The following is a 23,660-nucleotide window of genomic DNA, read 5'->3' on the forward strand; positions in this document are numbered from 1 at the left end:
TGAATTTTTTCACATGTAATTGGTTAGAAAAAAGGAAAGAAAATAAGAGCAAGCCAAAAGGTGTCTTATTCTTTCTTCTATCCTCAGCAGCCTTCTTGGCACCACCGTCGGGCATTAATGAAAAGTTGGAGCCAAGGTGAAGTACGTAGACTGTCAAACGGAGGTGGCTGCCATGCCCACTGCCAGGGCCGTACAACTCTTTCAGGGTGGGGCATGAGTGCCAAATGTCGGCCATCCTGGGAGCAGACACCAGCCACACCACCTGGAGAGCCATTAGGATTTAAAGGGTAACGATCAGTAGGGTTCCCATCATCATCCACCCAATGGAGCGGGATCAAGCCCTTTGCTTCCAGCTGAGCCTGGAGTCCAGGGGATGAAAAAGCCATATAACCTGTGGGAACCAGGGACAAGTGTCAGTTCAAAGCTCCTACATCTGATAACTTTGGAGTTCAATCTAGCCCTCTGTCCCTTCTTGGGGTTTCTTCATGCTTGGCGCTTTGCCCTCCCAGCTTCACTGGTCCTAAAGAAAGCTTTACTTTCTCATTATTCCTTTCCCCAATCCAGCTCCCATCTTCTGTCTCCATTTCTTAATACCAAGAAGACCTTCCACCAGTCTTCCCTTCCTATCAACACTTCAAGCTTCTGTCTAGATTACCCCTTTCTACCAGTACTAATCTTTTCTTCCTAAGGTTTCACATATCCCAACATTTTCACCATAGCCATGAAAAATCATCCTATGGACCACTCATTTCTGATTACTTTTACCTTCTCCATGGGCACTCCATACTGGCAGCACTCCACCCTCCATTCCCCGAAGCATGAGAGCTGGTCCAGGCCCCACACGCACTGTAGCCCATCTTGACTCAAAGCGACCAGAAATGTTAGACCGAAGGAGAAGGCCAGGCTGAGTGCAGGAAGTGTTAGGGGTAGGGTCCTTCTCATTCTCATTAGGGTCTCTCCCAACCCAGCCCAGCAGAGCTAACAGCTGGCAACCATTACAAACACCCAAGCTAAAGGTATCTGTTCGCTGACGAAATCGTCGCAATTCTGTTCCTGCGTGGACATTGAAGTTCACAGCTGCTGCCCATCCTGGGGATGGAGAGGGAGAAAGACAAGCATTAGGGGAAAAGAGATGGAAACTTTATATAAATATTCATGTTTGCTGTTTGTCAACTTTTAAGTTTTTTTTAAGAAATATGGTGATTTATCATTTGTTTATTTGGGTATATGTTTGGGAGTTTTGGTTCTGAGATTATTTGCTTACAAAAATGAATAACATAGAAATGGGTTTTACATGATAACACATGTATAACCCAGACTAAATTGCTTGTCAGCTCCAGGATCAGGGAAGAAAAAAGAAGAGAGAATATGGATCATATGACTTTGGAAAACTTATGTGGAAATTTGTTACTAAAATAAAAAAAGAAATAGGGAATGGGCAGCTAGGTGACTCGGTAGATTTGGAGTCAGGCCTAGAAATATAGGAGGGTCCTGGGTTCAAATTTGAACTCGGGTACTTCCTAGTTATGTGACCATGAGCAAGCAAATCACTTAATCCCCATTGCCTAGCCTTTACCACTTTTCTGCCTTGGAACCAATAGACAGTATTGATTCCAAGATGGAAGGTAAGGGTTTATATATATTAAAAAACAAAAAGAAAGAAATATAGAAAGGTCACCAAAGAAAGACAGGGAATGTTTATGAAATAGGAAGTATCATCAATAGGAAGGACAAAACAGACAGGAATCTTTAAAGGCCTAGGGATGATTTAGGATTGACTTTATTTCCAATATACTAAGCAGATAGAAGCAAAGATATAATTTATCAGTTCAATTACTAGCCTGTCTTTACCTTTATCCAGCTTAAGTAGATAAGGTTTAAATCTTACTCCAAAGAAGACTGGGATCTTTTGCTAAAGAAAATGGAGGGGGCAGCTGGGTAGCTTATTGAGAGGATTGAGAGCCAGGCCTAGAGACTGGAAGTCCTAGGTTCAAGTCTGGCCTCAGACACTTCCCAGCTGCATGACCCTGGGCAAATCACTTGACCCCCATTGCCTACCCTTACCACTCTTCTGCCTTGGAGCCAATACACAGTATTGACTCCAAGACGGAAGGTAAGGGTTTAAAATAAACAAATAAATAAAATAAAGGAAATGGAGACAGAAGGAATCTGGGGACCCCAGTAGAAGGAAGATGAAATAAAAACTGACCTTTTGCAGACCCAAGGACATCTGCATAGCTAAAACCACCAACAAAGGCCACACCTTGGAATGTGTCCAGTCCAAAGGCCCCAGAGCAAAGATCCTGCATTGTCACATCCCAAACCTAAGATTAGGAGGGTAAGAGTCACATCAGAAATTGGTTTTACAACAATGACCAATAAGGAAGTATGTTTTTCATGAATACATGTATAATAAGCCAGAATAAATTGCTTACCATGGCAGGGGAGGGGGGAGGAAACAATTTAGAACTTAATTTCAGAAAACTTAATTCAGAAAATTAGGAAAATAAAATATCTTTTAAAAATAAATATGTTGACTTAAAAGAAATTGGACCCCTAGGGTTGGAACCTCTAATTTCCAGCTTTTTCTTTCTGAGGAGTTAAATCTTTCATTTCTTTTTCTTTTTTTTTTTTTTTAAACCCTTAACTTCTGTGTATTGTCTTATAGGTGGAAGAGTGGTATGGGTAGGCAATGGGGGTCAAGTGACTTGCCCAGGGTCACACAGCTGGGAAGTGTCTGAGGCTGGATTTGAACCTAGGATCTCCGTCTCTAGGCCTGGCTCTCAATCCACTGTGCTACCCAGCTGCCCCCTAAATCTTTCATTTCTTGGCTTACCTCAAACCCAGCCATGTGGAAGGCATCTGCCATCTCTCGGTCTCCGTTGCTTCCTTCCTCCCGAAGTATGGCAACTCGAGGGGCAGGGCCTCCTGGGCAAAGAGACAAGCAATCTCAAAGACTGATTAAGGAATATGGCTATCACTGCCCTCCCCCCATCCCTACCCCAACTCAGCAGGCCAAGCATCTATCCCTTATCCCCCAGAGCTCCCATTCTGGTTCCCCCTTCCCAGGAACTTAGGCATTCAGGTTCTATTCATTCATGTACCCACCAGGTACATGGGGCACAGAGGTTTCAGTAGAAAAAGACAGTGGTAAGCTGTAGCGGGGTCCTTTCCGTTCTCTCAATGCAGCCTCCTCCTGATTCACACAGCTTGGCTCAGCCTGCAATCGCTCCAACTGAAAACTTGTCTCCTCCCATAACGCACGTAACTGCCCCACTGTCTCCTTCACAACAACTGTTCCATTCACTGCCACCTGAACCTAGGGAGGAGAGAGAAATGGTAATGGCCATCGTGGCCTTGATAAAGACCCAAAGTCCTAAAACTGCCCAGCTCCTTCCCAATTACTTACCACAGCATGGGGGCCATCTCCAGCTGTGTGGCCAATGGAAAGGCAAGTAAGGCCAGCATCCTGATAGCGCTTCTGCACCTGGGCTTCATCTAGCTCTCGTACCTCAAGTACCAAACCCAGCTCCTCTGCAAAGAGCACTGGCAACACTGGTAGTAGATGCAGGAAAACAATGGGACAAAGGGATGGAAGCAAACAAAAGAGTCAGTGGAACAGAAGCTGAGCATGAGATAACTGGGAAAGGAACAAGGGTTGGGCCAATTAAGAGCTCAAATTCCAGAAAGGGACTGAGAAGAGAAATGGGAAGACAGTTGGGAGCTAAACTTTTAGACACTTGAGGTTCTCACCATCAGCCCCAGGAAAGGGCAGATCCACTTCTATCCCACAATTCCCAGCAAATGCCATCTCCAGGATGCAAGTGATGAGACCTCCGTCACTGACATCATGGCCAGAACTCAAGAGATGGTCTAGGGAAGAAAGGGTAAGAGGTCATTTGTCTCATGTTCATTTGGTTTCTTCCTAACATAAAAAGTCAGGAAAAGACAGAATAGAAGAGATAAAGATGTTAACAGAAAGACCCACAAGAGTGAGTCTTTCCTTTATCCTCCTTAAGCTAAGGGCCAGGCCCTCAGTGCTGTGTCCTAGACGCTTCTGGCCCATGACTCACCTTTCAGTAGCCCTTGAGTAACATTGAAGGCCAAAACAAGGTTCTCTGGAACATCCAAGTCGGGAGGTTCTGTCCCGAGCTGGGAGAAGCACTGAGCCAGCGCTGTGCCCCCCAGTCGGTGCTGTCCAGGGCTCAGTGGCACATATAAAAGACGTCCTAAAAAATTAAGGAAGTCTAAGGGCAGGAAACAATAGAAACCTAAAGGAGAGGGATAGTGGGCTGGACTTATGATTTCATCTATATAGACAACTTCTAGATGAGGACATTTCTTTACCAATGCACATCAGCACCTTCTCTGTGACCTAGTCTTTTTTTTGTTTGTTTTTGTTTTTGTTTTTTTGTTTAAACCTCTTACCTTCAGGGCAGAAGAACAGTAAGATTTAGGTAAATGAGGTTATGTGACTTGCCCAGGGTCACACAGGAAAGTATCTGAGGCCACATCTGAACCCAAGACTTCCTGTCTCCAGGCCTGGCTCTCTTTCTACTGAGCCACCTAGTTGCCCCAAGACCTAGAGTCCTAAAAGAGTAGCCTAGGATGCTGAAAGATTTAAGTGACCTTTTCCAGATCATACAGCCATCAGAAGTGGGATAACACTCAGGTCTTCATGGCTCCAAAGTCAGCTCTCTACTGATATACTGAGTCATTTTGTACTGAACTCACTATAATTCCAGTATAGAACTATACTGCCAGTATAAATGAGGATTCCCCAAAGGCCACAACTCTTAAGTATGTACCCCTTCTCCATTTTCCAGACGTACAAGTCAAGGGTTCTTAAAAAGAGAAAGATGATCTGCTTGACCCTTGAGCTTCCAGGAAAGGGGGTGATAGATACCTTGTCCTCCAGTGTTCTTGAGATCTGGGGTCACGGTAGCCATTATGTCGGGGCAAACGGCATAGGCTGAAATGACTAAAGATCCTAGTATAAGAAAAGAAGACATAAATAAGTTGAGATCAGCTTCTCACAAAGTCACTTGCTCCCTCCCCTCCTTCCATATGGGGTCCCCTTCTCTATTTTACTTATTTTCCTGGGCTTTCCAACTCTCCCCACTTCCCCTTTTTCTGCATTATCCTATTAAGGTCATCTCACCAGGAGCCCTCACAGTTTCATTTCCAACACGAGCAGCCATGCTAAGTGAGTCTTTTCCACCATCCACAGCCACCCCCAGGGCACACATGACAGCTGCCATGGCCATGCAGGCATCTGCCAGAGTTACTCCATCCCCAGGAAGCTTAGCTGGCCACATCCAGTTTCCACTGCATTTCACATCCTGAGTGGGAAAAGGAATGACATGTACAGCTTAGAGAAAACTAGGATATGAGGGAGGAAGAAAAAGTGAGTTAGGACAAGGAAAATTATGAGTGGAGACTGGGAAGTTAGGAAACCAGTATTTGTAGGGAAGCATCAAGTAGGGGACTGAAATGCCATTGAGGTGTTAAAAGTTAAATTTAAAACTCCAGGTTCTTAGTTTCCATAGGGTTTATTAATAATCACTTGAAATAAAGAAAGCAGATAGGTATAGGTTTAAAGCCTATTTTCTAATTCTCTGACCAGGTTCATCAGCATGGTTCTCAGTCTACTGTGCCAACACTCAAGGGAACAGAGACCATGAGTGCCCTACACCACACCTTTATTCTCTGTGCCTTCAATCATGAAAATGGGACATGGGAAGTTAGTTGAGGGGGGGGGGGGGGACCCTCAGGGAGAGGAATGATATTCCCTTTACATAGAGGAAAAAGTCTGAGGAATAGAAGGTAGGGCAAGATGAAAGGTTATGGAGCTGAGAACCTCACCCGAAGATCAGTAATCTGTGCAAACACCAGGTTGGTGAGGGCTTCTGCCACAGCCAGGCGAGCAGCCACCTTGGGGTCCAGCAGGCTCTTGATTGGCTGTTCCCCTATAGCTGTGGCTGCCCCCACCAGTTCCCTGTGACTCAATGCCACCACTGCCACATCAGCCAAAGGTGTATGTAGTGGCCCTACGCATTGTTGTTGAGCCACCAGGCCACCCACTGACCGGTCTACCTGTGGGATAGGATGAGTGATCAGCTGTTAAAAGACAATTCAAACATATCCAGGAAGAGACAGAAGTGATTCATGAAGGGTGGGGAGAAGGGAGGGGGGGTTAGGGAGCTCTGAAGAGAGTAAAGAATGTGAAATGCCTTCAAAGGGGGCAAGTAGAGAGACCCAAAAACAGAGGCCTCCAAACCTCCAGGAGTGAGGAGGAAAAGAAGAAATGACCCCAACTCAACTGGTTCAATCCTTAATCAAACCCCTGGTGCTTGAAGGCTAGTATTAGCCACATGGGCCCTAAAAGTGGGATGAAAGCACTTGTGAGATTGTTCTTCTGCTAAAATCCCACCACTGATCCCCCTCCTCATCTACCCAAATCTTCCTCATCCCATCTCTCCCCCATGGACTGGTGGAAGGCCTAGAGCTCTGAAGTTGTGGAGAATTGGGCAAAGCTCACAGTTCTCCTGTGAGGCCCCTTCAAAGCTCGCTCTGAAATGCAAGTAGTACCTTATTGGTAAGATAGCGCTTACTGGCCACAGCTGGCAGCCGAAGGACCCGATCCAGAGCCTGAAGAACACGTAACCCAGGGGGCAAAACCAAGGGCTGCAGAATGCAGGGGACTCTCTCAAGGAAGAATTCCTGGAAAAGAGAAATATGGAGGTCAGGAAATCAGGCAGGAGTTCAAAAACTTGAAGGGGGAAGAGCCCAGGGTTATAAAGGGTTAGGTAAGCAGCCTCAAGGATTTCTAGGCAATGCTCTCAACTATTCTGAACTCGGCACCTTTTGGGGCATCTTCCCCAGCACCCAGTCCAGTTTCAAGTCCACAAGGGTTGAGGGAAGTACATCCCCATGATCCCGTTTCCCCATGAGACATTTCCGGTCTTCTACAAACACAATCTAGATGGGAGACAGAAAATAGAAGATCAACATACTGAACTCCACAAAAGATCACAGACTTCTTCTACCCACTAAATCCATATTCTGCCTCCATTATCCATTCTATTCTCTCCTCTTACTCTTTGCTTCCCTCATACTTATGTATAACTTGCTTGTTTCCTAAACATTTCCCATTTAATAATTGCTAGCATTTATATGCAGCACTTAAACTTTAAAGGTTGCAAAGAGCCACACATGTTATTTCATTTGATCCTCACAACAATTCTGTGATGTAGGTTCTATTGCTATTATCCTCATTTTACAGATGAGAAAACTAAGGTTAACAGGTGATATGTCTTGTCTCCCTGATCTAGGTCCAATATTTTTCTCCCTACCCCAATTGCCACAACTGTCACTATGCTTTTTATTCTAGGATGACCCATCCCATCCAGCATGAGACTCTAATCTACCCTTCCTTGCAAGCAATCCCACCCCCCTCAGTTCATCCCCATTGCTAGCTGTCCAGGCTTCTTACCCGTCCATCCCCTGTGATGGTTCCAACATAGCAGACAGGACATCGTTCTCGAGAGCAAACTTGGTTCATGAAATTCTGATGAGAAGATCTCATCAATAGGGCATTTGACTCCTGGTACTCAGCTCCCCAGATTTCCAGGGCATTCAATGTTGGGTCCCCCAACTATAAAACCACATCAGAGGAGACAAAAGATAAAAGTTGGTCAGATGGAATTGGAGGGCTAAAGAAAGTAAAGGTTGTTTCTTCTCCTCAGACCCCCTCAGATTTCTTTCAATTTCTAGGGTTGGGGGACCTGGAACATTTGTAGGGGGGTATATATATGGCATGGTAATGGAACTTCAAATTTTGTAAAGGCCTAAGATGGGCCTCCAAGGTCCATCTGACATACCTGAAAGCAACTGGTGTAGATCCTGGCTCCAGCTGGATCACTCAGCTCCTTTAAAACATTTCCTAGAAGAATGGAAGGCTCAGACAATAGGAACTCAGTATATAGACCTCCAGATTAAGGGGTCTCAATAAGCAAATCTAATTTTACTTACCTAACCTTAATTAATTTCCATTTTTCCCTGTTCATTTCTATTCTCTCTACCTTTCTCATCCCTCCACAACTACCACAATAATTAAATTGCTAGCATTTTTATAATACTTTAAAGTTTGCAGAGAAGCATACATTCCCTTTACTGGCTTGGGTGGTAATATTGGGAGAAAGGGCTCTGAGCCTCATAATCCGCTCCATAGTTCCTCACCATTGCCACCAGCTCCTTGGTCATGGAGGCTACAAATGGGATTCCTTCCAGTAGCCTCTATACAGGCTCGGATTACCCGGTTCATCTTCTGTTCCATCTCAGGGTCACCCCGTTGCACTGCTCCCAAATCCAGGTCACTAGCATTGTCCCCTTGAACCTAATTGAGGGCAAGATCAAAGATTTCATTCCCTGTGCACCCTGACATCCAATCCACAGCTTTTACCTTTTCCTACTCACCTGGATGGATGAAGCAGCTCCACCTCCAAGCCCAATCCTGTAGACAGGCCCCCCAATTTTCACAACATCCATGCCTGTGAACAAGGAAAATGAGATGAGCCAGAGTTAGAGAACAGAGAGATATACCAAGGATCTGTCAAGATGGGGAAGTTAAGACCTTCTCTAGCCCAGGAACATAGGAGAAGAGAGCTAAGGTTGTGTTAGAAAAGATCTAGGCAAGGAATAAGTAAAAATTTGGGGGATGGGGAATGAGTAGGTGATTACACTTGTAATTATGTCAACATAGGGAATTCCTAAGTAATTTCCTCTACCAATGAAGACCAGCACTTTCTCTTGAATTTACAGTCCTATGACTGAATGTATGACATATAGCTGAGTGCCATATGTCAGAGGGAAGATTTGAACCAAGTTCTCTATCCACTGTCTCATGCTTTCCCTGCATTGACATAATGAAGGCTCAGGAAAGAGAAAAGAGGAGAAAAGGAAGAAAGAATATGTAATGAAAGTGGTACCTTTCCACACGAATATAATAGTGGTGGGCAAAAGATGATTCCCCTGGACTCTTAGACTTCAACCTCAAAAGATCCTGCTTCAGTTAAGAGATAGGAATCTAACTGGGGGTTGAAATCTTTTCTTCCCTCAGACCTATACTCTATAGAGGCGGAGACACTGAAAGGAAGACCTCACCTGGTTCAGGAGATTCCTTGTTCACATGCTCAGCATTTATGGATCCAATACCACCAGTAAACATGATTGGTTTGATCCATTCCCGCCGCTGCCCATTTGGGAGACAGAGCCCCAGGGACCGGGCAAAGCCTAGATGGAACAAGAGACATCCAGAGGAGAATGAAGACTGCCCAGTTTCCACACTCCTCAGCAACACCAATTATAGGTCCTCAATCCTCTCAAGGATGTAAAGGGATCATGGTACAATGGAAGCTCCAAGTCAGTAAGACTAGGGCCTCATTCCTGCCTCCAACTACTTGTTAGCTGTATGACCTTGGGTCAAGCACTTCATCTTGCTAATAAGGCTCTTGCCTCATCTTATCTGTAAAAGGGGGACAATAATTCATGTAGCTCCTCACAGGGTAGCTGTGAGAATCAAATGAAAAAGGCATGGAAAACACATTGTGAACTTTAAAATGCCACTTAAATTCTATTACCACATAAAGCATTAGTGGCTCTTCCCATCCAAGCTCAATGGCCACAATCTGGCTACTACTTGCCATTTACCCAATATTCATCTAAGTAAGACAAATGAGTAAGACCTATCCATTGGCCTTACCTGCCAGCACTGGTTCCCCAAACTTGTTCCCATAGTCAGAAGCTCCATTGCTTGCTTCAATTGCAACTTCAAGAGGGTGGGCAAAGTTCCTTGGATACTGGAAGTTTGGATCTTCCCAGGGTAAACTATAGCCTGAGAAGGTTAAAGAGGAAGAAAAAATACCTATAACACTAGACTGGCAGAGGCTTCCCATCTAGGGAACCGTAAAGAATCAGCTGGGTCATGGGGCAGCTGGGTAGCTCAGTGGAGTGAGAGTCAGGCCTAGAGACAGGAGGTCCTAGGTTCACACCCGGCCTCAGCCACTTCCCAGCTGTGTGACCCTGGGCAAGTCACTTGACCCCCATTGCCCACCCTTACCAATCTTCCACCTATGAGACAATACACTGAAGTACAAGGGTTTAAAAAAAAAAAAAAAAGAATCAGCTGGGTTAGAAAGATCCACCACTATACTTGTATTTGTAGATTCTAAGGGCCATGTGCAGAGCCTGGCTGATTGAAGAAGGTAGGAAAAGTATAGGGATATCACTTATGTGTTGACCCCTATACCTCATTCTAATCTCCCTAGTACATTTGGAAGAGGAATTGAAAATCACAATTTTCTCATTAACATAATTCTATTTAGAAGAGAGAACATGGATTTGGGCCATAGGCCCAATGTTGGTAGGGGACAAAACATTCTCTTTTGCTAAAGGAAGGAGAGCAGACCCATGTCTACCAGGATAGAGGAACTATAAAGTACAATAAGGATTTTTTATCTGTAAGAGACCTGGGATGTGAAGATTGCCAAAGCAATAGCCAGCAGTGCCAGCCACGACATGGGCCCCTTGGCCTGTACATTGTACATCACGAATCCGGCCTCCAGTTCCTGTGGTGGCACCACTGAAAGGAGCAACACCTAGAGCATGGGAAGAAACAAAGAGTATCTATGGGGATCAGCATGGAAAGAGAGAAACCTTTCCTAGGCCTTCCAGGGAATTCTGAATCCAGTTTTCTAGTTCCTCTTCTCTTATCCCAAACAGCAATCATCACCCCCAATTCCTGTTTCTCTCTCAAGGATCCAGGACCCAACATCCCTAAGGTTCTCAGCTCACCAGTGGGAAAATTGTGGGTCTCTGCTGTGAAGATGACATGTCTTATCCCTGTCCGCTCCTGAAAACGGCTGGGTTTGGAAGGGTCCTCAGGGCATAGGGATTGTACTTCTTGACCCTGGATAGCACTGACAATTAAGGAAACATCAGTCACAGCCCTTAATTGGATACTGAGACAAAAGCATCCTTTGTCCCAAAATAATCCTCCCTGTTCTGAGGTTGGAAGTCCTGGTTTCCCCCAGTTTGGGCCCTTACCTGCTATTGTCACAAAATTTAATGACATTGTTGGGGTTAGAAGTTGCCTGGGTACTCATTATGGCATCAAACAATGAATGCTCCAGCTCTTGCCCATCTACCCATAGTCGACCCTTGAAGAACCAGTGTCGGCTATGTTCACTAGAGGAGAGAGAACATGGGGGGGGGCGGCAGTGGCAAAACAATGAAGAATGTGAACTGTTTGCAAGTTCTTTCCAGTTAAAATCCTTCATGAGGTCTCATTTTTCTACTGTGAAATCTGAGACATCCCATCAGCCTGATCAAATATAAGGGGGTTAAACATTCAACATGTTTTTGTTGTTGTTGTTATTTTTTATTATGTATGTCATCTCCATCCCCATCCCCAATTTAATACGTCTTCAAAGAATGCTTATACTGAAGAATATATTTCTGAGGATATCCTTCATTAGTGAAGAGAACATCTTATCCACATCTTCTCAGAGAGTGCCATTCTTTTTTGGGTTCTCCTTCAGGATCCACCATTAGTGTAGATTGAGAGGGGCTGCCTTACAGGAAGGATTCTTGAAGAGCCCAATTCCTTAACATAATATCCTGTAACTTGAAGATGGAACACCAATACCAGATCCCACCCTTCCTTTCTGAACTACAACTGCCCCAGCTCATTTTACCTGTTGGACTGAGCCAGGTCAAAGGCCTCCACCATACTAGGGTTACGTTTCAGCTCCTGAAAGCGACGGGTGTAAAAATCCAGGTCCCAGGAGTCCATGGCCAAACCTAGGGATCAGACCAGATTGCTAATCCCTGGACCCCAAACCTTCCTGTCCACCCTCCCCAAGTATCTCATCCTCCTCTCTCCCTCTTCCCCAATGGCACCCCTAGATCCCAATACTCAGGTTCCACCTAATGTACAAACCTAGCTCTTTATTGGCTTTCTCCAAAGCAGTTCTTCCCTCAGCCAGGATGTCAATGAGATCATTGCAGGGAGCAGGGGGATTTCCTGTAGAGAAGGTCTGAATAGGCTGGGAGAAGTACTGTTCTGTCATCTGATCATGGATAGTAGCTAATGCAACAGCCTTCTCCTCAGCTGAAGGGGCAGAGGTAAACTAAAGGAAAACCAAGGAAAGAACAAGATAAACAATGAGAGTGGAACAGAAAGGGATACGGACACACATGGACATAGACACGGGACATACACACAAGAGCACATGAATGAGACAGTAAGATAGGAAGAGAAATAAATAGCAGAGGATGCACCCTCTACCCTCAAACCCTTCAAGTCAGGCTATCTCTCTACTATAGCAAATTATTTCAATAAAATATAATTTATCTTATTCTCATAATCCTCTTTCCCAAATTCCCAACCACTAGTCCTTCTTCCAAAGCCATTATTTCCTTACAGTGAGCCGGTAGCGTCGAGTAGTCTCCACACGATCCACAGTCCTCAGCCCAGCTGCCCAGCACACAGACACAATGTTGGTGGATGCTGGGCTAGAAAAGTTCAACCTGAAGACAGTGAAACACTACCAAGGTCATATCTCTGGGTTCCCCTAAAGAATATGAGACCTTTATAGGAAGAATGCTACAACCTTTGTCAAGTCAATCTGACAATTTTCTGACCTTGTTATCACTATCTTCAGGGTTTATTAAAGCAGCATCATAATATACCCTAGGCATATACACTGAAATGAAATTCTGACAAGTAATCTATTTAGGGCTAAAAAGTCACCAATATAAAATTATCTACTCCAAAACCACAGCCCACCGTCCCTTGTATCAAATTAAATGGTTCGAACAATTCCCTGGGAATCAAAGTTAATTATTATTTAAATACACATACCAATAAAAGTCCCACAAAAAATTATTTGGATAAGCAGAGTAGCCAAGATAGTTGAGACCCTTCCACATTTCTCCCAATTGCCCATTCCTTCTAAGGACAACTATAACTACTCTACCACAGTGAGAAAGATTATTTTTAATACTGTAATATTTGCTTTCTACTATTAACCTGTAATATTGCTTTTCCTAAGTTCAAAGAACTTTCGTTCAGTCTTAGAAATGTCCTTGCATTCCTTGTTCCAGAGCATCTTCTAAAATAGGAAAAATTGGGAATAAGAATGTCTTTCCCAATTTGTAGACAGAACTTTGTAAATTTGTACCACTAGCTTGTAAGGGGTAAAACTGTGGTTGGACTGAATATTTAAGAGTATGGTCTCCAGGAATTAATTACTTAATTCCGAATGAATTACTCAAGTCAGAATGACTTTTATGATAGTTCATTTACAAATAGAAAGAGTGAAAGTAAGGAAAAAGAGAGAAAGAAAGAGAAATAATTACCCTGGCCTGGTCTGAACCAGGCAGACCCCAACAAAGACCCCAACAAAGGGGGCACAGAAGCTAATTAAACAAGGCTTCTAGTCATGAGGCCTCCTCCAAGACAAGGGACCACTCGGAGGCTAGTGCCTCCAGAAAAAAACAAGGAAAGGGAGTCAGCCTTTTCACTCACCCAGGTGGCAACAAAGGGAAGCAGTCTGAGATCTCAAGTCCAAGCTCCTTCAAGGCCAAGTTCAAAGGGAAAAATGCTGCTCACAGGAAGTCACCACCATATTTAAAGACAGTTCTTTGTGTCACTTCCTGTATCTTCCTTCCACTTTAACGTGGACCAGTGGCAGCTTTAACTTTGCTTCAGACTGCCCAGGCAGCAGTCAGTTGTTTTTGATTTGTCACTCACTAGCACACATAGGTCATAGACCTCCCCCCCACTTAAGGATTAAAGTGTATACATTCCTAGTGGCTAAAGTCTAAAGAATAAATAGGGGAGAGTTAATCCCATCTTCACAGGCTCTAGACATATGTGTCAAGATATTGCCTATGTCCTTGGGTTTCCTCCATTAATATTGAGATCTCTTTATCATCTCTGATAATCTGATAAGGACAGTTTAGTTGATAAGGAAATAATGGGACATGAAGATCTTTTACCTCATGCTTCCAGCTCTGTCTCCAGGAGCATGGAGTTTATTATATATGTTTCAAGACTCATTTCACACAAAAGGAAGCCCCTCCCCGCCACCCCACCCCCAAAATGGGTGCACAGAAGTTACAAATTATGTCATATCAAAACTCAAAAAGTCTCATTGGCTTCAGAACAGACCAAGGCCAAGGCTGAATTTTGACTGGATTCTTATCAGAAAGCCAAGTTGGGGAGTATTCCTCCCAAGGTCGACAGATATATTGGAGTAGTTTGCCATTTCCTTCTACAGCTCATTTTACAGATGAGGAAACTGAGGCAAAGAGTGTATAAGTGATCTGCCCACAATCAGTTATGAAGGGTCTGAAGCTGAACTTCAGAAACAGAAGCCTTCCTGACTTAAGGCCTGATACTTTATAGACTATGCCACCAAGATGTCCCCATACTTTGCACATAGTAAGTATTTAAAAAAGATTTGATCAACTTAACTTGTTATTTCCTAACTACTCCTAGCTCACCATTTCTGAAAAAATGATGATTTCTGGCCTAGAGTCAAGCCTGTGATAATTAGATTAAATCTACACTGCTCATCTTTATATTTAATCACCAAAGATGAGAACACCTCCAATTTTGGGAGGTCCGTAACCCACAGGTGCTAGAGTGAGTGATGAATCAGAATCAACTGACTGCCCCCTGGGCAGTCCTAAGTCTATTGTGATTGGACACACAAACTAGAAGGGAGGCACAGGAAGTGATACATAAGTGACCCCTTTAAAAAGAGACCTCAGTCAGCTGGGCTGAGTCTTCTAGCTCTTCTGGTTCTTGGAAGAGTACTGGCTGGGACCCTGAGACTTTGGTGAGACAGCTCTTAATCTCTCTCTTAGAACTACACTGGCGAGTGAAGAAGGCTGATTCCTTTAACCTCCCAGGAGGTAATAGCCTCCGGGAGGATCCCTTGATTGGAAGAAGCCCTTGTGGCTAAAACCCTTGTTAATTAACTTTTAGGCTCTGGCTGGGCCTCCGGAGCCCTGACAGAGTAAAGCCCAGACTTAAATACAAATCTCTTATTCTACCCTCTTCTCATCTCTCTACTTCCATTCTCTCCTATATTTTGTAAATAAACTTCCATAAAAGTCATTTTGACTTGAGATTATTCCTTAATTGGGGAAATTTCCCCTGGCGACCACCTTTGAATATATCTACTCAATAAAAACCCCTTTTCTCCATGACAAGCCAATGCACATGGGAGTTCATAAGAGCTGTTATTAACAGTCCTTCCTCTTCAGTTTCTTCCTGAAGGTAGCAGTAGATGGTAGAATAGGAAAAAGTCTGAATATCTTCCCCAGAGAGTAATGGAAGAAAAAGCAATAAGATAAAAATCATCCCAAGATACAGAAGCAGAGGTAAAGTGAGAACTGGGTAATTTAGAGAGGCAGGATACTTTACAAAATAGACATTTACACACAGGTTAAACTCACCTGGGTCCCACCTCAAGCAACAAGTCATTGGGACCTGACAAAAGCCAAGACTTCCTTGCCACATCATCTGACTCCAAGGGACATCCAAACAGCCATTCCAGCTTCTTTGTCTCCTGGGGGCTTGGGAGAGACTCACCTAAGGAAAAAATGAAGGCAGAGCCTCAGGAAGGAAATCTGACCCTGAGGCTCTGGTACTGTCTCAGCATGTCTGTTTACTTCTTAATTAAAATTTTACTGTTAAATATTATAACAAAAATATTAGAACCAGCTTTATTTTAATTTATGGAAAGAAATATAGTTAAATAAATAGATCTGGTTAAGTATAGGATTCTTTTTGCCCTCAAAGTAACAACACTATGAAGACATCATTAAAAGCTTCTCAGAGCAGGACTTTTTATTATTATTACTTAAAACCCTTGCCTTCCTCCTTAGAATCAATACTATGTATTGGTTCCAAGGCAAGAGTGGTTAAGGGCTAGGCAATAGGGGGTAAGTGACTTGCCCAGGGTCACATAGCTAGGAAATGTCTAAGGCCAGATTTGAACCTCGGACCTCCCATCTCTAGGCCTGGCTCTCAATCCATTGAGCTACCCAGCTGCCCCCCTTCAGAGCAAGTCCTTTAAAAATCAATAAAATGGGGATCAGGTTTGTGATTTCATTGGCAGAAGAAACTCCTGGATGAAGAAATTTGTTCTATCAAGGAAGGCAAGCTCCGCACTTTTGACTTGAAAGAATAAGACATAGAAAGTCAACTGCCAGGGGCCAAATGTTTGTTTACTCTATCCTGCAAGTAAAATGAGTTCCACAGGATTTTGACTTGCATTTTCATTGTCATCCCCTATTCCAACTTTCTATTCATTCTGTAAATGAGAACAGGGATAAGTTGACCAAGAAAATCTAGCCCCAGTTGTCTATTGTACTGGTAAGATGCTTTACATATTTTTGTTTGTGTACCTGCATTTTATTGTCTGCCATCCTAAGAAATCACTGAATATAGGTGATACAGAATCACAAGGAGAATGTGGTTTTAGAATCATAAACCAAGTTTGCTGTTGCTTAATGATGCTAATAGTTTATTAGAAACTATGATGCATGAAGTTTGCATAGTAAATAACCCATAAAAATGCTCTGTATGGGAAATATTTTTAAAAGTGAATGTCATTTGTAAGCAAATGAAATTGTTTGGAAAAAGCAAATAAGCTCCCAACTTAAAAAATAACAACACTACAGAGCTGGGGTAAATAAAGACTTACTATTTTGACAAAAACTGCCAGGAAAATTAAAAATGGCAGAAATTAGGTAGAAACCAACATTTGACACCAGATATATAATACCCTCCAAATGCATGCATGATTTAGATATAAAAAGTCATCGCAGAAGCAAATTGGAGGAGCAAACAAGAAATTACCTTTTAGCTCTATGGATAGAAATATGGATCACTCAAGTTAAAATGGACAAATTTGATTATATAAAAGCAATATTTTTACACAAACAAATCTAATGCAGTTAAAATTAGAAGGGAAATCAGATAACTTGGAAAAAAAATTGCATCAAGTTTCATATGCAGTGTAAGGTCTCATATCCAGTGTAAGATTGAAATGTATAAGATTAAGAATCATTTCCCAGTAGATAAATAATCAAAGAATATGAACAGGCAGTTTTCAAAGGAAGAAAGCTAAGCTACAGAGAATATGAAACAATGCTCCAATCACTAAAAATTAGAAAAATGCAAATCAAAGCATTTTAAGGTTCTACCTTATATCCATTAGATTGCAAAGAAAATAAAAGAAAATGGCAGTGTTAGAGTAGGTAGGGGTAGTGAAGCACACTGGTTCAACTGATGGTGGAATTATAATTAATCTGGAAAGAAACCTGGATAAATCATTCTTAGAGAGCTGTGCATAACTTTTGATCCAGCAATACCACTAGGCCTCCCCATAGAGAAGGGATCCATTTGTACAAAAATATTTATATTGCAGTAGCAAAAAATTGGTAATCAAGGGGGATGCTCTTCAATTAGGGAATGACTAACCTGAGTTGTGGTACGTGATTGTAATGAAATACTATTGTACATGTTGTAGAAATGATGAGCAGGAGGATTTCAGACTTACATAAACTGATACAAAGGGAAGTGAGCAGAACCAGAACAGTGTACACAATAACAGCAATACCAATACTGTATGATGAACAACTGTGAATGACTTAGCTATTCTCAGCAATACAAATGATACAAGATAATCCCAAAGGACTCATGATGAAGAATATTATCTACTTCCATAGAAAGAATTGATAGTCTGAATGTGTACTGAAGCATACCATGTTTCACTTAATTTTCTTCATGTTTTTTTATGTGTCTTTTTCCATAAGATGATGAGGATGGAACTGTTTTATATATATCCAATATCAAATTGCTTACCATCTCGGGAAGGGGAAGGGGAAGGAGAGGAAGAGGGAGAGAATTTGGAAATTGAAATGTTAGAGAACAAATTCCAAAAATTGTTTTTATATGCAATTGGGAAAGAATAAAATATTTATTAAAGAAAAAATATTAATTTAATTTTTAAAAAGTTTGGGGTTTTTAGAAAAACATAGAAAGATTTGCAAGGAAATAATGAGAATTGAAAGGAGAGAACACTTATATACCAAATCAGCAATATTCTTTGAATAACTGAATATCAATCTCCAGAAAAAGAACTGATAAATAAATGCAATGTACATACACAGGTCAAATGGTGCTTTCTCCAGTCTCTAGTTCAGGATGGAAAGGGAGGAAGGGAGATAGCTCAGAATTTGAAACATTAACAAAAAATAAATTAAATTAAACTAAAAAAAGGAAAAAAAAAGAAATTTGTAACAATGTCGAAAAACTTACCAAACTATTTCGTGCCCTAGCTATGCCATTGCTAGGTCTATATCCCAAAGAGATCAAAGGAAAAGGACCCCTTAGTATCAAAATATTTATAGAAACTCTTTTGGTAGTAGCAAAAAACCCTGGAAACTAAGTGGGTGCTCATCTATTTGGGAATGACTAAAGAAATTATGGCATGAAAGTAATAGAATATTATCGTGCCTTAAGAAATTACAAAATTGTCAGTTTCAAAGGAAAATACCTTTATGAAATGAAAAAGTGAACAGACTAACTTTATTATAAAGAAAAACACCTGTGAAAGACTAGTGCTCTGATCAATGTAATGATAAAGAAGACCGAAGATGAAAAATGCCACTCATTTTTCAGAGAGGTAGAGGACTTAAAATGCAGATCACTGTTAGATATGGCTAACTTAGGCATTTGTTTTGCTAGACTATTTGTTATGAAGGTTCTATTTTTAGTTTTGTTGTTGATCAATAGGAAAAGGGCCAACAAGGAAGGGAAAAATAACAAAAAAATTTGCAAAAACATTTTTGAAAGCCCCTAGACTTTGTTTTTGACTAGACTTGTGTATTGTATGGTTGGATCTCTCCAGAATTCATATACTTGATGCTTTTAATACCCATTGGATGATTTCTTTTCAACCATCTGGGTACTTGGGTTCGAGCCTTGGCTCTACAGCTTTCTTGGTTTCCTCCTCTGTAAAACGAGGAGGATGGGCTGGATGCCCTTTAAGATTTCTTCCAGTTCTAATTCTATGATGCTTTCATACAGACCCATCCCCTTCCTGCTCATAACCCAGGAAAGTATTCAGATCCTTTACCTGTCCAGTTCACATTGTAGCACAGCTCTGTCTCCACACCCTGTAGCTGAGTGAGCTTCTCCTTGAGTTTCCTCTGGGTGTGACTAGAGGCTGTTCTCTCATGACCAGAAAAATGGACATAGAATCGAAGCACCTGGGACATCTGCACAGGTATACCTGAAAATCAGTTATAAAGCAAAAGTGTACAAAAAACTGATTTTCCCCACTGTAATTTTTTAAAACATTTATTAATATTTATATTTTAGAAAAGTTAACATGGTTACATGATTATGCTCTTACTTTCCCCTTCACCCCCCCAACCCCCCCTCCCCTGGCCAATATGCATTTCCATTGGTTTTAACATGTGTCATTAATCAAGACCTATTTCCAAATTGTTGATATTTGCATTGGTGTAGAACTTTTGATCCCCAATCATGTCCTCATCAACCCATGTATTCAAGCAGTCAATTTTCTTCTGTGTTTCCTCTCCTGCAGTTCTTCCTCTGAATGTGGGTGGCGTTCTTTACCATAGGTCCCTCAGAATAGTCCTGGGTCATTGCATTGCTGCTAGTACAGAAGTCTGTAATTTCTTTTTTAAATTTTAGGGTAAGTTCTTCAAAGAAAAGTTTCAGAAACAGACAGGTTGAATGCATTATAGCAGAGGGTCAGGGAATGGGGCTAGAGAAGTCATTTAAGAATTTTAAGGTCTAGAGGCAGCTAGATGGTACAGTGGATAGAGAGCCAGGCTTGGAGTAGAGAGGACCTAGTTAAAATCTGGCCTCAGATATTCCTAGCTGGGCAAATCACTTAATTTCCAATGCCTAGAACTTGCCCTTCCTAAGAACTGTTACTAAGACAGAATATAAGGATTATTTTTAAAAAAGGAATTTTAAGATCTAAGGAGCAAGTTCCCAGTTATTTTATTACTGCCTATCCACATTCAATTGAGTCCATGCCATTAAATGCTTTGGGGAAAGGAAAAAAATCAGAAAGGCACAATTAACTTGTTAAATAGAGATCTCACAAGTAATGCTTCCATGTTTTCAAGCCTTAAGCTTTCCAATCTTGCCAAATAAACACTGCCTCTCCTCATCACTCCATCATTTTCCAATCCTTCCTAACATGATTCCTCTGCTCCTATCAAGGTGCCATCCTAACTCCTCTGCATAGCTAGAATGCTATCCTTTTCCCAAGCATCAAATTCTATCTCATCCTACAAAGCCCCAGTTTCAGTCCCACCTCTTGCTGATACATTGTGGCAGCTTCCTTTTCTAACCTCAAATAGGATCAAATACCACTTACTGGGTACACACTACTGGATTATAGATTTTGAGCTAAAAGGAATTACTTCAGAGGGCCTCTAATCCATTCCCTCTCATTTTAACGATGAGGAAATGGTCAGGAGCAGTTAAGTGGCAAAGTCAATATTTAAACCCAAAGTCAGGTAATTAACTTTGGTATGTTTTTCATTTTCTCAAGGAAACTAAGTTCTTTAGAACATGAGACAGTGACGTGGAACACTGCATACATTGCTGGGAGTACTTGGGAGGGATGGTCTCTCAACATGTCATTTCTTATTTTTCACAAGATAACCATTTTATGGATGAGATCACATCATTCTTCTACTTTAAAATGTGTGTGCCTCCCAAGTACCTACCTAGTTCATGTAATTGCTTCCATTTATATACCCTTTAGGATTTACAAAGTGCTTAACAGAATGTTATCTCAATTTTCACCTTATCAACAACTCTGGGAAATTAGCTGCTATTATTATTCATATTTTTCAGATGAGGAAACTGGGGCCAACGAGAGACTTGCCCAGGTCTCTTGCCTGGTTTACTCAAGATAGTCCGAACCACTATAGACAACTTTATTTCTTATCTTTTTTTTTAACCCTTACTTAATGTATTAGAATAAATACTAAGTATGGGTTCCAAGGCAGAAGAGAGGTAAGGGCCGGCTACTGGGGTTAAGTGACTTGCCCCGGGCCAAACCGCAAGGAAGTGAGTAAGGTAACATTTGAACCCAGACCCACCCATCTCCGAGTCTGACTCTCCACTAAGCCACCTAGTTACCTCGGCCTTACTATCTTTTCAACATTAACTACCTTCCCATCCTACATTCCTCACTCCAACCAAACTGCACAGCTCACTTCCCGCAACCCCTCTCGCCCAGTCCATTAATTCTGAATTCTGACAGAGCCCTAAAGGCCAAGTCCGGCAGGAGCCTCCCGAGATCTCTAGCAGTCTAGCCTTTCCCTCTGCACAACCCACGTCATCACATCACGCCAGCGAGCTAAGGAAAAGACGTCGACACCACGAAGGGAGGGACCACGTCGATTCATTCAGCCCAGTTCTAGTACGACCGCCGGATTGGTCCAGCGCCGCCGGTAGGACAAGCACGTGGGGCGAAGGGGCAGCGTAAATGTTTCAGAAAAGTAAACGGCAGCTAGTTATGCCCTCAGGGCAGGAAAACCGAAATTATAACCCAGTCTGAACCACTTCCAAACTGTGTGCCCTTAGGGCCAGTCACATAACCTCCGATTGCCCAACAAAAGAACACACTACAGGGGCAGACGGCAAACCCCTCCAGCATCCCTGCACAGAAAACCCCGTGGTCCATGAGGTCACACAGATGGACACTACTGAACATTAACAACAGAGTAAAGGCACCCGACCCCTACCGGGGGGAAGCCACAGAAATGGAGAGCGGAGGAAGGCAAAGGGTAAAAAAGATTTTACTCACGCGGAGTCAAGGACTGCTAATGAGGAGCGAACCGGTTCAGGAGCGCGGGATGGGAGGGCGGGATCTGAGAAGCGCGAACTTTATGTGTCTCGCGACAGGTCCTCTGGCCCCGCCCCCTGTTGTCTCCACCCCACGACTTTGAGCCCTTTGAACAGCCAGACTCTGTGCTTGTATGCTCTGTATTTTAGAGTGTAATCTCTGTATTTTTCGAGTCTTGATTAGTTCTGCTGAGTATGTTTTTCCTTTGGGTAATCATTTATATAGCGCTTTAACTTTACAAAAAGCTATTTTTTTTCATTCTTGCAATCACCCTGAAAGTGCTATTGTACTCATGGGTAGACTGAGGCAGGCGGAAATTAAGGTGACTTGCCCAGGTGCTTTTCAAATTTCTAATTTTTAAAAATTATCAAGGCAACCCTAAAAGTGAAATTATCTATTATCTCTCATTGTACAGATGGGGAAACAGGATTGGACAGAGGTTAAGTGACTTGCCCAAGGTCACGCAACTAATTAGTGTCTGAGGGAAGATTTGAACTAGTGTTCCTGACTTCACTCTATTCTCTGTTCCACCTAGCTACACACCCAATTTTAAGGTGATTGGAATACCTTAATCTTTGGGTATAGAGAAGATGCCTACAGGACTATTGGTACTGGAGAGATACTCATTTATACAGAGGTAATAGAAATAACTAACCATTATACAGAGCTTTACATGCTCTCATTTGAGCCTACTAACAACCTTATGAGTTAGATACTGCAGGTATTATTATCTCTGCTGTACAGAGGAGACAGATGAGGCTTGGAGTAGTATTGTTACTTGGCTAGTCACATAGCCAGTGTCAAGGGCAGGACTTTTTGTAGTGGCTAAGGACTGGAAACAAAGGTACTAATTCATAGAGGAATATAGCAAACTGCTCTACCAGAGAACAGGTACTGTACTAAAGGAATAATGAATGTAAAATAGAGAAGCCTGGAAAAACAGATAATAAAATGAATGAATAAAGCATTATTTACTACTGTATAAGCAAAGGACTATGCTAAGGCTGGAGATATAAATGAAGACAAAGTCTACTCTCAAGGAGTTCACATTCTAAGATAAAAAACACATATATATGGAAGATTCTAGCTGCATCTCAGTGGAATGGTCCCCTGGACCTCAGGAAGCAGTAGCAAAGCAGGTGGATAATGCCTCTTTTTAAATGTCCTTTTCACTGATAAAATTATGTTAGTTTCTTATGACATTTGACAAACAAGGATTTTGGTGACTGGAACTTGTTTCCTGGGTCTCAGAAGAACCAGGAGGAATAACCAGGCTTTATTATCACAGGAATTGCTTTCTAAGTGAATGGTTGAAGGAACTAGGCTGGAAGCAATACTTTTTCCAAATCTCTTGTGCCCAGGGTCCTGGATTGTCTCCCATCAAGTTCTAGGTCAAGGCTGTGATGGTGGTTTGACTTATCTGGCACATGCTGCTGCCTGTTTCTGCCTCAGAGGTACCTTCTGCTTCAGGCTTGCAAGCCCTGTAGAAGTTAGTTTTGATGGTTGGCCCCTCTGCACAGAAGCCCCTTTCCTGAATAATGGTTTCAAGGGATGAGCTTGGTACTGCCACTCTCAGGACTCCTGTGCCTATCTGCCTCTTTGCTAGCATTTGCTTAGTAGTTGTTGCCTGTGGTGATGAAGAAAGCAGGGTTTCTCTCCTGTAAAGGTTAAATT

General features: G+C 42.3%; 1 protein-coding gene across 1 annotated transcript; it reads right to left on the reverse strand.

The window, feature by feature from the left end:
- Positions 1-8: 8 nt before the first annotated feature.
- PFAS (phosphoribosylformylglycinamidine synthase) lies at positions 9-22,003 on the reverse strand. Its single transcript, XM_044672418.1, has 28 exons — positions 21,948-22,003; positions 19,224-19,379; positions 15,532-15,667; positions 12,486-12,591; positions 12,002-12,191; positions 11,757-11,862; positions 11,107-11,247; positions 10,855-10,979; positions 10,530-10,658; positions 9,764-9,895; positions 9,166-9,294; positions 8,479-8,552; positions 8,242-8,398; positions 7,884-7,945; positions 7,496-7,657; positions 6,865-6,981; positions 6,592-6,723; positions 5,866-6,096; positions 5,162-5,342; positions 4,907-4,990; positions 4,074-4,229; positions 3,754-3,873; positions 3,410-3,555; positions 3,109-3,319; positions 2,837-2,928; positions 2,210-2,324; positions 766-1,089; positions 9-391 (listed from the first exon to the last, which is right to left on the reverse strand). Exons 2-28 carry the CDS (start codon positions 19,363-19,365, stop codon positions 84-86), a joined length of 4,008 nt encoding a protein of 1,335 aa, XP_044528353.1. The 5' UTR covers positions 19,366-19,379; positions 21,948-22,003; the 3' UTR covers positions 9-83.
- Positions 22,004-23,660: the final 1,657 nt, after the last annotated feature.

The sequence above is a fragment of the Gracilinanus agilis genome, chromosome 4, assembly GCF_016433145.1.
Source record: "Gracilinanus agilis isolate LMUSP501 chromosome 4, AgileGrace, whole genome shotgun sequence".
Lineage (NCBI taxonomy): Eukaryota > Metazoa > Chordata > Mammalia > Didelphimorphia > Didelphidae > Gracilinanus > Gracilinanus agilis.